We start from the raw sequence: 15,067 nt of genomic DNA on the forward strand, positions 1-15,067 counted from the left end.
TAAGACATAATTAAAGTTGTAATGTCTAATCTTGTAATCTGAGAATTAAGATTGTAAATTGTGTTTTGAATTATCTATTCATTTTATAATTTCAGTTTTGAGGAAATTGAATATTTTAATTTTTAATGAAAAATTAAAAACAGTTGAATTAATTAAAGGAGAAATGATACGAAGTAAGATGATTTTATCGACTCATGCACAATTCTTTAAAGAGAACGAAGAAAAAGTCAAAATACTGGAAAGAGTAAATCGCGCAAAGCAGTAGGAAAGTGGATAAAAGGTTGTTTATATTGTTATGATGAAATCGTGATGTCGACCGTACGGTAGTGTTGCGAGAAGCAGGAAAAGCACGCGAGGAGAATGAGAAGGAATGAGAGAGGTCGCGATTAAAATAGCAATGGCTTTGAACCAGGCATGAACCTTCCTTTTCATTTTTAAAATCGAAAATATCCCTGTTACTCTTCGTAAAATATTAAAGCGCAAGACGAAAACAATCTTATCAGACTTTTTTTTTTTTTTTTTTTTTTTTTTAGAAAAAAATGTTTAATATTAGAGAAGATTCATAAAAAGTAAAAATTAATCATTATTAAAAATTGAACAATATTTTTCAATTCAAGACTTAATAAAAAATTTATTAATAATTTACTTTATAAAAAATTTTCTTGGGAGGAGACTATAATGTTACATATTTTATAGGATATTTGTGAAATATGTTTGAGCAAATTAAATATTTTCGGAGTTGACATGAGTTTTCTTTATGTTACATTTGCAAATTTGGATTATTTTTATTACAAAAATCTATTTATTGTATTCACTCTTTTTTTTATCATTTTGATTTCTTGAAATTAATTAATGCCTTTTAGTTAACATGGATCTTATAGACATCAATAGGTAAGTTACAGATGTTAAATGTATCTTAACATTAATTAACACATTTCGAATTCGGTTCTACTTGCTATTTATTGATTTCTTTTGTCTATCGATAGAAGAAATTCAATTATCACGCTGAGAAAAAATAGCCTACATTTAAATATTTATTTGAACACTGCTAAACATTTACTTACAATAAATAAATATTTACTTAATAAAAAGAAATGATTAAATCAAATTAATGTTTTTTGTACCAAATAAAAATATATTTTTATATTTAATAAATATTTAATTGTATACTATTCAAATAAATATTTATTGAAATTTAGGATATATATTTTTTTCTGAATGCATATCTGATTGTCATGTACTTTCACGTAGACTTTGCTTAACATTCTAGTTAACGTGTATCATTATAAAGTATATTAGAGTAGAAACAAATCATCAATTAAATTGAATAGTATCTCTTTCACTTAACAAAAAAATTATAATTTTATTGTATATGAAAATTGTGATTATATTTGCTTGAAATGTTATTTTTATATTGTGTGCGTGTGCGCGCGCGCGCGCGCGCGTGTGTGTGTGTGTGTGTGTATGTGTTGTGCAAAATATTTGACCAAGATTTGTTAATGCATTTTTCTAAATCATCGAATATATTTTAAAACATTGATTCTTCATCAAACACTTTCTTTCCAAATTGTGGATCTTTTAAAAATTCCATCTATATTAATAAAAAGTTTTATCTAATAATTTTTATCTAATAATTATCACGTAGACTTTATTTGCTGTTCTATTTGTGAATTATATATCGTAATAGAATGTCAATATGATTAAATGATAAATAACGATAGCTTCGATAACATTATCTTTTGACGTTAAGTGTATTAATACTATTCATTGTTAATCAATAAATTACATACTTGAAAGTTTATTTCATTGTTCTGGAATTTTTTTTTGGATTTTGATGTATAAGTTTCAATTCTTGTAACTTGAGAAGAACGTGATGATTGTACAATTTTCAATTTTTGTAACTCGAGAGAAATGTGAGAACTATCAAAAGAAATGGATATGAACACATAATTAAATAACTTTTTTTTCTCATAACAATTTTCTTGGTTGATGAGTTTTCTCAGCTATTAGATTAGCAATCGATGTAGTTACCAGTTTTAATGACTATCTGAATCTTGTGACTGTATTTAAATTATTTTCGTATATTTTGTAGCAGTTAAACTCGAATTGTGTCACGAAATTTGTTAGAAAAATCAATCTTAATCTACGTAATTATGTACATAATTTAAATTTAATACAAAAACAGGCTAGTAATCGCTTACAATTTGAAAATTAATAACGCCTACAATATTTTTTTTTAACAAGGAAGAATCGATTTTAAATTCCACCGACTGAAAATTCCACAGTGACTGAAAATTGCAGCGATAACGTCGTACATCTAATTAAAGTTTATTAAAGCGATTATCAATCTGCGTTAACGTGCCATATGAACGCGAACGTGTCGATTCCATTGCTAGATACGTCGCGCGAGAAGAGATTCCGCGAGAGGAGTGCCGCGGGGGTGGGGGTCCTCCCACGAGAGGGGGGGGGACGTCGACGGTGAGGGGTCCGCATTCCACAGACAATGTCACGTTTTTTAATCCCCGTTTTACTTTATTTGCGCTGCCTTCAGCCGCGAGGAAGGCCCAAACAGTTAAAGTTCGACTTTTGTCTCTATATAGAGCGCCTGAATTTGCAACGTGGAAACGCAGACGGGCCAAAGACGACATATCTTTGTCAGAAAAACGACAACGAGGAAGGGGATACCTTCTGTAAAAAGAAGATTTGAAGATCCACGAAGAATTGTAAGGGTGCGCGCGAATTTTGTGTGAGGGTGGCATAAGAGGGAAGGAGAAAAAGAGGAAAAAGAGAAGGAAAGTTTGAACGGACGGAACGAACGAAAGAAGAGATGTCTGCCGTCGAGAGTGCCTTGGACGTCCTTTCCAGAGCAGCGACAATGATGCAAGGTCAGTTTATATTTCTTGGAATTTTATTTCGCGATTTATTTTGCATAGATAAACCAGTTTGATAATAGCTACCTAAAATAGATTTAATCTATATACTAAATATTTGTAAGAATAAAATTACATTTGGTTATATTAAATGTTTTGGTTAATATAATCAAATGTAATTTTATTCTTACAAAAATTTAGTATCATCAAACAGTAAAATTGTAAGGATTATGTTTGATTATATTAATCAAAATATTTGATTAAATCTATTTTAGGTAGTTATTACAAAAATTTTATTTTTGGTATTACCAAGCTTTTTTTCTTCTTGCGAACTTTGACTCTCTCGATAACAAGAGAAATGATAGTATACAATATTTCAAGAAAACTTGATTGAAAAATCATACATTAAATGACAATTATTGTTTTCTAAAATTTTGCAGTAATTTTAGGTTTATATACCAATTATTTAAGTATTCTGAAAGGTAAATGATTAATTACTTTGAGTATTAAAAGTACAACAGTGATTAAAATAAATAGTTAATCACTTAAATTTCTGTAAGGATAATGTTTTTCTTATAAGAACACATAAAAAAAATATAATTCTCCTCTCTCATCTTATCGTTCATCGAATAATGCGAGAGTATTGGTGATTTCGTAAAAAAATTATTTATGTTAAGTTACGTCATCTCAAAACATTAGAAATTCGGAGATTTTATTATTTCCTGATGACTATCTAAACGAGATGTGAAAAAATATATAAAGTGTTTCGAATACATAAAACCTATTCTATAGTATGCATTTTGTTTCCTGTTTCTTGCTTTTTACCTTTTGCTTTTTTTTCCTTTGCAATCGTTTTATCGATTGCAAATATTTATAATTGTATTGCTTGCTACGTATTTCTTGTTTCTTTCGAAGTTCGTTAACTTTTATTCGGGCGACATAAAAATAAAAAACTAGATAAGAAGCAAAAAAACAAGATGTAAAAAATAAGAAAAAGCAAAAAACAGAAAAAGCACATTGTAGAATAGGCTTAAATTTTCGGGCAGTAGTAGAAACGAAAAGCATTTTTTGAATGAATCGTTTCAGTCGGACTCGTTCTATCGTATCGTCATAGAAATTCTTTCACGCTTTTTTCGTGTCTTTTCCATGTCTCACCTATTTAATTTTGCTTTGATCTTTCTCGGGGAAACTCATTTCTTCTATTTTACCGTCAATTTTTCATCCGGAAAATATTAATGTTGTTTGATGGGAATGGAGTATAAAGACATAACTTGACAATGAAATGCAACGCGATCAAATTCTCATGGAATGCACAGACCTCAGAAACGACGACAAAACGACGACTACTCGACGTGTCGTCGGCATTCTTCGCATAATTTGTTCAATAGTCATTCTATATTTCACGCGCGTGCACGACGACATTAACGAAGGCTCGTTCATATGTAAGTTGGATCGCCGTGGGTATCGCTATTATTATCGCGGGCGCCGAGTTATAATGCAACGTGCTATTACCTGACATAAATTCGCGATCGTAACATACTGTCACAAGCCGCGCAATCGTTTTTACATGGAATCGATCGTGTGATCGCGGGTGAGCAATCGCATTCTTTACTTTGTATTCAATTGTCTGCCTTACGAAATCCTCTTAGCAAAATGACCCGAACATTCTGTGCGAATGGTGAAATTAAGAGTGCAGGCGAATACGAGTTTTAATTACAATACAATATTTTTATTAAGTAATTAAATTAATTAAATTAATTATCATTTTAAATTATTGTCTAATCATATAATGTTGACAAGATGAATAGACAAGAAGAATATTCTTAACATGAAATGTCATTTTTATCATTTTTGTTTCATAACTTTTAAAAAATAATTTTATAATCGTAAAATAATTTTATATTCATAGATTTAAAAAAATAATTCTTTGAGTTAAAAAAAAGTAAAAAGAAGGGGAGTCAGCACGATATTTAATATATAAAAATGAAAAAAATACTTTAATTATTTACTTTATTCGCAAATAGACATTCTTTAACTTGTGATAATTTTTTATGAAATTAAATAAATTCACTTTCGATGATTGATAGAGTAATTTACTTAACTTTATTTATGATAATAATTTGAAACTTATGTTTTCCAAGCTGTGTCACTTATGGAGTAAGGGAGTGACAATTATATGTATAAATTATATTTTTTTATATAATTATCATAATTATATAAATATAATATTTTATGTAATATAATATTTTAATTATATAAATATAATTTATATAATATTTTTTGTTATTCTCTCCAATTCGAGATAATATCGATTGTCTTTGAGATTAAAAGAACATTAATTTGATTCGAATTTGTAATTAATTAAAAATAAGATGATCTCTCTTACTTATTCTTCATAAGATGTATTCAACTGAATTCTAGTCGACTTAAGAACACACGCAATACTTGCAAGTGTCACGATTCCATAGGTGCCGTTTATAGTTTCAATTCTACGTATTTGCAGATTGAGTACACGTGTTCAGTTCGATGCGAATCGCGCGCGAATGCATTTGCTGATCTCGAATTTTTTATATTCTTCGGCGGAGCGAACATCTTTCGTTTAGACCGATATGTTTTATCAGGAAGTTAGAATGTGCCATGACTATTTAATCCTCTGTTGCATATACATATTTTATACGGTTCGTATTCTATTTCTCGAATAATGAATGCAGAATGATGCAAATGATGTAAATCATGTGCACGAATAAACGAGCATTGAATTACGATCAGTATAATATCGCAAGTTATATTTAATGCAGTTACAAAAGTATATGTATAAATAATATCACACTACAAAATATGTAAATAAGAATTATTATTAATGCCTCCATTAAATTTAATATTTTACGATTGCATTATCTTGATGCATTTTGAAAATATCTTATATGTGTATACTTTTTTCTGATTTTGTGCACAATGATATCCTATAAAAAGATCAGAATTGCAGGGGAAAATTTTATATATATAAAGGAAGACAGCGCTTTTTTCCCTTTTTTTTTTCTTTTTTTTACATTCAAATCAATTCGAATCAAACTCGATGTATGATACGCGGATCATATGTAGATATCGAAAGGGTTAAAATAAACACACGCTATCAACCATTCGACGCATTCGCGCGTGCATCGCATCGATGCGTCAGTTGCATCGCGCATATACAGGGTCGTACAAAATTATCGCACGTCTTTTTTTCGAGCCGAATTAGTTTAATTCTAAATCCAATCGATGTATTATAGAAATTAAAACAAAACTTTGTGATTCAAACTAATTTAATTTTAAATCCAGTCAATGTAATTTTTATCTTTAAAAATTAGAAAAAGGAAATTCAAGAGAGTTGTTGACTAAAATTGGTCCTCAGTTTAACGACTTTTACTTTCCGTCGTATTTTTATCACCTTAATAACCTCATCTGCAACATGTAAATTTCTCAGAACGTTTTTCTTCATTGACTTTCTTGAAACAAGCCATATATGGGCTACATTCAATTGCTGTTTGCTCTTGAAATTCTTTTATCCTTGTTTATTAAATGTTTAAAAAAGGACAAATGATGCTGATAGATCCTGCGAGTATCAAATGGAACGCATTACGCATCCAGTATATATGTTTTAAAAAAACTGCGAATACTCACGCGTTTTTTAGTTCGACTTGGCTTACAGTGTTTCATTAAAAGGAAAAAGAATATCAAGCGCATTAAGTTCATTTTATCAGGTTCTAAGTGATCAAAGGATATATATGTGAATTTTTGAGTTAATATTCGTAGGTTGGTATTCATAGTCAGATATTATTATATTAAAACCGTCTTAAGTACAGTCTTAAGATGTCATGAACCAATTAGAGGGTCGCATTAGCGACTTAAGACATTACTTAAGACGATCTTAAAGTAAGAACCGACTGTGAATACCGGCCATAATCAGTTTTTATACTTAAGACAGTTCTTAAGTACACTCTTGAGATATCATAAGGTCGGTATTCATAGTTCATTCTTATAAGTTTTCTACAATAAGCTATTATCTAAGTTTAAAGTATTAAGTTGTAAGAAATTAACCAATCGCAATCGAATGTGAGAAGAATAATTGATCTTGTTTCTCGCAGCTTGAGACTTAAAGCTTAGGTAATGACTTATTGAAGCCCGTTATATTTGAAACTGTCTTAAGTATAAACTAAGAACAGTATTCCTAGTCTTATTCTTATGTTAAGATCATCTTAAGTATTGTCTTAAGATGCTAACACAATAATCTGATTGGCTTATGACATCTTAAGACTATTCTTATGTCATAAGGTAATCAGAAGGCTGTATTAGCATCTTAAGACAATACTTAAGATGATCTTAACATAAGAATAAAGGAATATTGTCTTTAGTCTTTGCACACCCAGTATATCGTGTATCTACCTGGTAAAAAGGGAAAGAGAGAAAGAGATAGAGAGGGAGAGGTTGAAAGAAAGAGAAAGCGAGAAAAGAGACGAGTTGGCTTCCAGCCGAGCGCGCTTATAGTACCTTATAAATACACGCTTAATTCTCGTCGTATCCATGCAGGATATCCTCGGTGTACAACGCTTGCACGGATGCCAGCATTGCGCGTGTATGCGTGTGTACGTGTAAAAAGCAACCTCCTTCGATCCCACGTGTTGCACGGGGAGAAGGGTGGCGGCGGATGGCGGAGTCGAGGCGGCGGATGAATGAATGAATCTTAAGACAGTCGTGAGTGGCGCATTCACGAAACCGCGAGTGCGCCTTTGAGGGACGAGCTTTTTTTTTTTACTGGACCTCGCGGCTTCTCTCCTCGCGTCGTCGCCATTTTCATCCTCGTCGCCGTCGTTCCTCCGCATTGTGCGCATCTCGCAATTGCGTTAAATGTTTCGTTATAAGTGTCGGGTGTTTTTCTGTGCCGCTTAATTTGTTTTCCACATCTCGTCATTTTCGAATTTCCTCGTTTTGTCGCATCTTCCCCTTTTTTCCCCTTGATTCCTGAGTTCTTTCGATTCTCCAGCTCCATGGCGATTCCGCAATCTTTTCTCTGATGTGTCGATTGTCTTACGTCGTTAACGTGATTGTCTGCCCACGATCGAAAGAAACAATAATGTAATGATTCTCAGAAGTAACTGTGACACTAAAACAGAAAAAATGCCCGGGAAAACAATTTTGAAAAGAAGAGAGATTACACAGTTCTTTCTCTGCAGGAACGAATCTTCACGAGAGTGAAATTTTAAATGGAATTAGCGCGCAGATTCTTCATTTCGAGGATGAAAATAAGTGTGTCGAAAGTAACATTTAAGAATAGTTTTTAATTATTTAATGATTATTTAAGTATTATATCGTCGGTCAAAAGATAGACGCGTATATCGTTTGCGAAATTTCGATCGAGATTTGTGCGAGAGTAGAATCGCAATGCATCGCTAATTGTGATTTGTTTGTGAGAAACTTTATAGAACAAGGAATGCTTAGTTCAAGCAGCTTTTAATTATTAGATAATCGTGCATTATCGATGAAGATAACTTGTTTTATCAGAAATATCATTAATTGAATTTTTTTTAACTCTATTTACGCATCTTCGTTATCATTTGTTTCAATTGTGCGCGTTATTACATTGTGTGATGAGTATTTTAATCGGAAACTATACATACATCATTGTAAAAATTAGTCTAAATTGTGCTGTAATATTATTGAACGTGAAGAACATGTGGTGATAGACTGAATCCTCGCAGAAAGAAATATAGTGCGTTTAGGAATGAACTAAATTTTCGACTTGCTCAGGTATTCTGTACCTATCTCATAAGAGAGCACGATCCTGCAGTTTAACTTGGCCATTAATGCTCCTAAGATCAATAAAATGGAGCTCCCATGCAAGAGGAGGCATCTCTGGCAGCCGTGGCTTAATGTCGATAGCCTCCGACTGCCTTGCAAACCGGAAGGTATGTCATTTTGTAAAGCGCGGTGAAAAAAACTAAATGGGTGGAGCCAAATAGAAAACGAATAAGAAAAGCTTATTATAAAAAAATTTGAATTTTGAATTCTAAAATTAAAATTTCTTAGTGAAAACAAATTACAATGTTTTTTTTGCGTCGTTAATCGGATTTGTTTGACAGAAATAGTATACAGCGATACTTCAAAATGTTTATGCCTACAATTTACAGTCGATTTTTGTTAACGCAAGATGTAAATTAACTTGAATAGTTTTCGAGTTGAAAGGAATGCCATTCGTTCAGAGTGACAGATACTTTAGGTATGCATTAGTACATACGTTACATTCCAGAAATATAAATAATAATACAAATATTCTACTTAAAATGGATTTTATCAATGAAAAATTTTGTTGAAATCTCAGAATGTAAATACATATATCTTATTACTATTTGACTTGGTATCTAATGGTATATTTACTGAAAGAAAAATATTTGGTATTTGTGGTATTTGTGGTATTTGTGGTATTTGTGATTAAGATTGCATGATAAAATAATTGATGAATGATTAGGAGCTCCATTTTTTTATAATTATTACTAGTATAATGTTAGTAATAATAATTATTTTTATGGTTTTACCAATAATAATATAATTGATACTGAAAATGACTATAAAGTATGGTAATTGCAATAATTTTTTTCTCTCAGTGTATTGAAATTATAGACTTATCCACGTCTTTCATCCTACATTGATCAATTTGAAAATTAAAATATTAAAATAATGCAGCAATTTCCGCCGACATTTTCTCTAAATAAGGATTCCCGCAAATTAATTCCAAATATTTTAAGATTAAAATTTTGATAATAATTGCCGTCGCACATCGCATTTTTCGGAATTGTTTTAAGATTCGCAAATTTACGCAAATAATTTTATGACATATTCCCCCGTTTGGAGAACGACTCGTCGACTCTTCAGTTTTCTATTTTAGTGTTTGATTTTACCTTTGGCAATTACAAGATAATGCTATAAATAATAAAGTATTATTAATAAAATATGCGTTAATAAATTATGTAATTAAAGATATATGTCGAACGTCAAGCGATGTCGTAAGAGTGCTTTGTTCCTCTCATCAAATTTTGTTTTACGGACTAAAGAAGACTTTCGGTTTTCCTGATTCCTTATCTGCTGGATTGGTTCAACAGCGAAAATGTCGAATTGCCCTATGATTTGGAGTCATAAAGGGACGAGACTCATGTGCGCGTTCGTTAATTATCAGCAGCACATATCGAGAAGTTAACTGACTCTTGAGGCAACCCTCCCGTCCCGCTTCCGTTCATCTCGACGGTCCATTCATCTTTTCCCTGCGATACACGTCTCTCTAAACCAGTTTCGCCATCTTGACGATCCTCTCACGGCTATTAGGCACTTCCTGCCCATCCTGAGAACCGAACTTGTTTTTACTACTCTCTTCCTTCGTCCTTCGTTGTCCTCTTTCTCATCCTCCTTTTCGCTCTTTCTCGATCGATCGTAAAGGGTTGTCTCGCGTTTGACTGACTTTCCAATTTTAGATATCTCGCTGCACAGAAATAGAGACGACCCTCGCGATTTCCGATAGATTTCGATCAATAACGCTACTCATCGTGAAGTGTAGTAAATAGATGTAAAAGAGGAATTCTAGATATATGTGCTAGCTTACTACACATTACTACACTGAGAAAAAAATATAGTTAATTTTAATAAATATTAGATGTGGGAAAAAGTTCGTGGCGTTTTTCCCATTAGATGGCATTAAAAAAACGCCACGAACTTTTTCCCACACCTAATATTTAGTTCAATACTGCCAACTAAACATTTATTTACAGTAAATAAATACTTGTTCAATAACAAAAATGATTGTTAAATTAAATTAACATTTCTTGTATCAAATAAATATATCTTTATATTTAATAAATATTCAATTGGCAGTATTCAATTAAATATTTATTAAAATTGACTATATTTTTTTCAGTGTAGCGAAAATTGCGGAACATAAACGAAGGTCGGTACAGTATGGTTGATGTATATCAGACTTGCTACTTCCTTTTCATGTATACGAATGCTTTTGCTTATATATTCTCTTATCCAAACGGACAATACCAAACAAAAATATTTACAGCCAATTTAGTCACTTCCTTACGTTTCCCGTTCCTCTCTTTACTCTCCACCGAGGTCCCCACTTTGTGACTGCCGAATAACATTGACATTCCTCGCATTCAGTTTTATAGCCCAACAATGACAGGGAAAACGTTAGTTTTCTTCGGAAGTTCAATGCGTACATTTCGTGTTTAACTCGAAGGCGTAGTTTGTCACTACATATCGCTTAAATTAAAACGAAAAGGTTGGAAGTCCAGGATAAATCTAACTCAGAACGAAACATTAGTAAAGTAGACATCCTCGTTAGCAAATTGAACGTGATCGATATAATAAATAATCAAGATGACGAAGAAAATTCTTCGTGATCTATCTAGATAAGACCTGTCCAATTTGAGCTCCGGGACCAAAAGGCAAAGCCATGCAGATGCAGAAAATTCAATGTGGGTAAGATTTCGGATACTGTAAAATATTGTGTTGATACGCATCTGAGTGACACTTATCAATACTTTACAGTCCCTGAAATCTTACATTCTTTTGCTTCGAAGATTTGGCGTTTTCTGGAGCTGAAATTGGACAAGTCTGATCTAGAATATCTATTTGGACTGATAGAGCCGATCGTTTTTCTCAGAATTTCAATCTCAAAGAATAACGTCGTTTATAACGATGTCTTCGTATTGCAGAGGAGAGATCGAAGGTGACGAATCTGCATCGAAAACCAAGCAGTGCCTGGCGTAAGGACCGTAGGAGAGATCCGATTCAGAGCGAAGCGTTGGACATGTCGAGAACGAATAATCATCACAACAGACCGAGTGTGATCGTTCCTCCTACGACGCAAGTTGGTAAGCAGTCGTTAATAATGATTAATCCCTGAAAAGAAAAAAGATGTAATTAATATCTTTTTGGATATTGATTAATAAAGTGCAAGTCAAAATTTTGACGGAAGACAATTTTTCGTGTTACGTGACTGATGACGAAAAATTTCGATCTTAGAATTTCAGTCTCGAACATGCGAGAAACTTACCATATGTCAAGTTACATAATTCTATACTGCGAATGAATGAAGATTTAATTTCAATTCATGTGAAGAAATAAATATAAAGTTTCAAGGTTGAAAAAACTGATAGATTGACATTTCAATTGAATCCATATTTTCTTTAGTAAGTTATTATTTTTATTAATTTTCATTTAACTTTTCAAAAGAATAAAATAAAGTGATTTGTATGTTTATATTAATGTTGAAATGAAGATATATTGTAATTACGGAACGATTAAATATTGAACATTGTGAAATCCGAATTAATATTTTTAGCAAATGGATAGCGCAATATTCGTTCGCTCGAATTCTAGTATAATGTAAACTAATCGGATTTTAACAATTAAATTTTATCGTTATTACATGACACATTTTATATAAAAAATAAATTTGCTTACTTTAACTAATCTTATCTCTTAGAGTTTCAAACTATTCGAAATATTTTTACCGATTTGGTTCGACTAATAATGGATATTCTGACCGAGTCGTCATTGGGCATTTCCTCTAAGTTCCCATTGTCGTCAGGGGTGTCTGTGTAGGGTGTGTTTTATGACAATGCACCGCCTGCTGCACCGGGATGCTGTACAGATGCGAAGTACTTTTCAATGGAAATACAGTTAATCTCCTGATAGCAAACGTGACATTCCTTATATGTTAACGTTATTTTCCTAAAACATTCATCATCATGTTAGTTATAAATTGAGTTACAAACGGAATTAATGCTGTAACGGATATTCATTTATAATATGATAATAGTGTAAATTTATCATTTATAGAAATTTATTTTTTTATACTAAAAATAATAATGGTTTTATATATCTGATCATGTAAAATATTATTTAAGTAATTAAAACGTCATTAATATTAAATATAACATTATTATTTTATCATTATTTTAATAATGATATCATATTATATTATATTTTTCTCTTTTTCTCTCTCTCTCTTTAATCTAATCGAAAAATCTACTTTGAAGAGAATGTTGAATTTTCTAAATTCTTGTTGAAAATTGCTTAATTTGTTTACATATATATTCATGACTTTTATATTTTTCATTTAAAATCCTTTTTTAAAATTATATCTACTTTTGTAATTTATTAATTTTCATATTACATATAAAATATTACAGTAATTAGCTAAAATATAATTATAATAATGTACCATTATGGCATTTTCATAACGATATAAGATTTCTTTAATCTAATCGCTAAAACGGTGAAAATAACGTTTAATTAGGATTGACGTACAATTATTGAGATATGATAAAAAAACTTATCCATCTTTTTTCAGGTATTACAATCGAGGACTCTGCTATGACATCGACGACGTCTGCCACGGCTTCAGGCGGACAGAGGACCATTATCAGAACGACGGGTGGCGTTTGTGTTAGTGATCCCGCGATCGATGAGCATTTCAAGCGGTCTCTGGGTCCGAAAAAGTACGCGGCCGTCTTCAACGCCACTACTACGGACAAGGAAACTGGTCTGAGTGGTAAATACAGATACAAATATTAAACATATGTTCCGTAAGAGATAAAATAGACATTCTGGATTCAACATGGCCCGGTTTTGGATGATAATATCTTCCATGGTCCAAGCTGGACTAATCTGGATTCAGTCTTGTCTTAGCTTCGTCTTAGTTTGGACCCGTCTTAAGCATTCTTTGCGTAGTTGACGATCACTTTGCAAAAGCACTCGGCGAGACTTGGACAAGGCTTCAGGCAACCAATCGAACTAAGGACTCCACCTAACCACCGGATAGACTTGCCAGAAATCTTGTCATCCTACTTGTCATCGTCCTCGTCGTTGTCCTCATCGTCGTTTGACGATTGTGGTAACTTACTCGGGTGAAATCGTTCCGCTAAATATACATTAATAATAAGTCGTAATCAATAAGAATTAGCTGAATTCGCGACTATATTCGAGGAATCTGCGTCCAAGTAAAACTACAATTAGAGCAGGCCTGTTCAATTTAAGTTTCGAAACCAAAATGCAATACCATCGTAAAAAATTCAATATAAGATTTTAGGAACTATAAACTATTGATAAGCATCACTTAGATGCGAATCGTAAACACTTTACAGTGTAAAGTTTTACCGAAATCTTACATTGAATTTTTTTGCGTCGATGGCTTTGCGTTTTGACTCCAGAGTTCAAATTGAACAGACCTGAATTAGAGGATAAATAAAGGAAATAAACGCACACGTCAGGATACAATTTTATAAAAATGCAAGATCTTCAAATTGGATTTTCGTATTGATTTCGACATTTCAGGAAAAAGCATATAAGTAAATAATTCAAAAATGATAGACTAAGAAATCACTAAGTATCTAGTAGTTCAGATATTAAGTTACATCTTTTACAAATGAATTTCAAATCTAGTTTTTATTTATTATAAATAAATTATTTTCTTATATCCGACTTATATATGTTTCTTTATTCGATTTATATATTTTTTTCTTTTTTATTAAGTGTTGTAAAATCATACACTTATATACTTTTTCCATCTAAATTTTTTCATAGACATTTTGTTTTAATTGGTACGTACTGCGTTCTATAAGGAGGGTATCAAGTGTCCTTGATCTTCTCGCTTTTCAACTGTGCTCGTTGTTGTCGCTTTTTCGTCAAACACGCGTATAAGACATCAAGAGGGTTGGCCTGTATTTTGTACGTTGTTTTTTATACGGGCGAATTTAATATTATTGTATATAGGCACACATATTCCTTTATTATGCCATCGCCACAGTCATTACCGTATAGTTCCGAGTTGTGTATGAATATAAAGTTATTTATTATAATGTTTCATACTTCCTCGCAAAGTATAGTATGTTTATACTTATATATGTGTATGTAATATTTACTTATTGTTAATAAGCGTATAACATTACACTCGTGGAAAATAATGATATGGTCCCTCCTACAAATAGTTTCAATAAAATATCAGCTATTTTTTTTATAATTCGATCATATATAATACAATTCGTCAACTGAATGCTCGATCGCATATCGTGAAATTTTTTCTTTTAAATTAATAACAGAGCTATTAATCACCATGAATAAATTTGACAATTAAAAATAATAATTTATTATTGTAACTA

At 31.7% G+C, this 15,067-nt stretch overlaps 1 protein-coding gene across 3 annotated transcripts in view; it reads left to right on the forward strand.

Moving 5' to 3' along the window:
* Positions 1-14,271, forward strand: part of LOC108693564 (transcription cofactor vestigial-like protein 4) — a 21,048-nt gene extending 6,777 nt beyond the window's left edge. For 2 of the 3 annotated variants that reach the window (XM_018202573.1, XM_018202574.1), the window contains exons 2-5: positions 2,601-2,885; positions 11,618-11,776; positions 13,261-13,461; positions 13,641-14,271. In XM_018202573.1, the coding sequence (XP_018058062.1) occupies positions 2,828-2,885; positions 11,618-11,776; positions 13,261-13,461; positions 13,641-13,720 (498 nt within the window). In that variant the 5' untranslated portion in view covers positions 2,601-2,827 and the 3' untranslated portion in view covers positions 13,721-14,271. Of the gene's footprint in view, positions 1-2,600; positions 2,886-8,676; positions 8,816-11,617; positions 11,777-13,260; positions 13,462-13,640 lie in introns of those variants that run through there. The other variant, XM_018202572.1, reaches the window with a different exon arrangement.
* The last annotated feature ends 796 nt before the right edge of the window (positions 14,272-15,067 follow it).

The sequence above is a fragment of the Atta colombica genome, unplaced genomic scaffold (genome assembly GCF_001594045.1).
Source record: "Atta colombica isolate Treedump-2 unplaced genomic scaffold, Acol1.0 scaffold92, whole genome shotgun sequence".
NCBI lineage: Eukaryota > Metazoa > Arthropoda > Insecta > Hymenoptera > Formicidae > Atta > Atta colombica.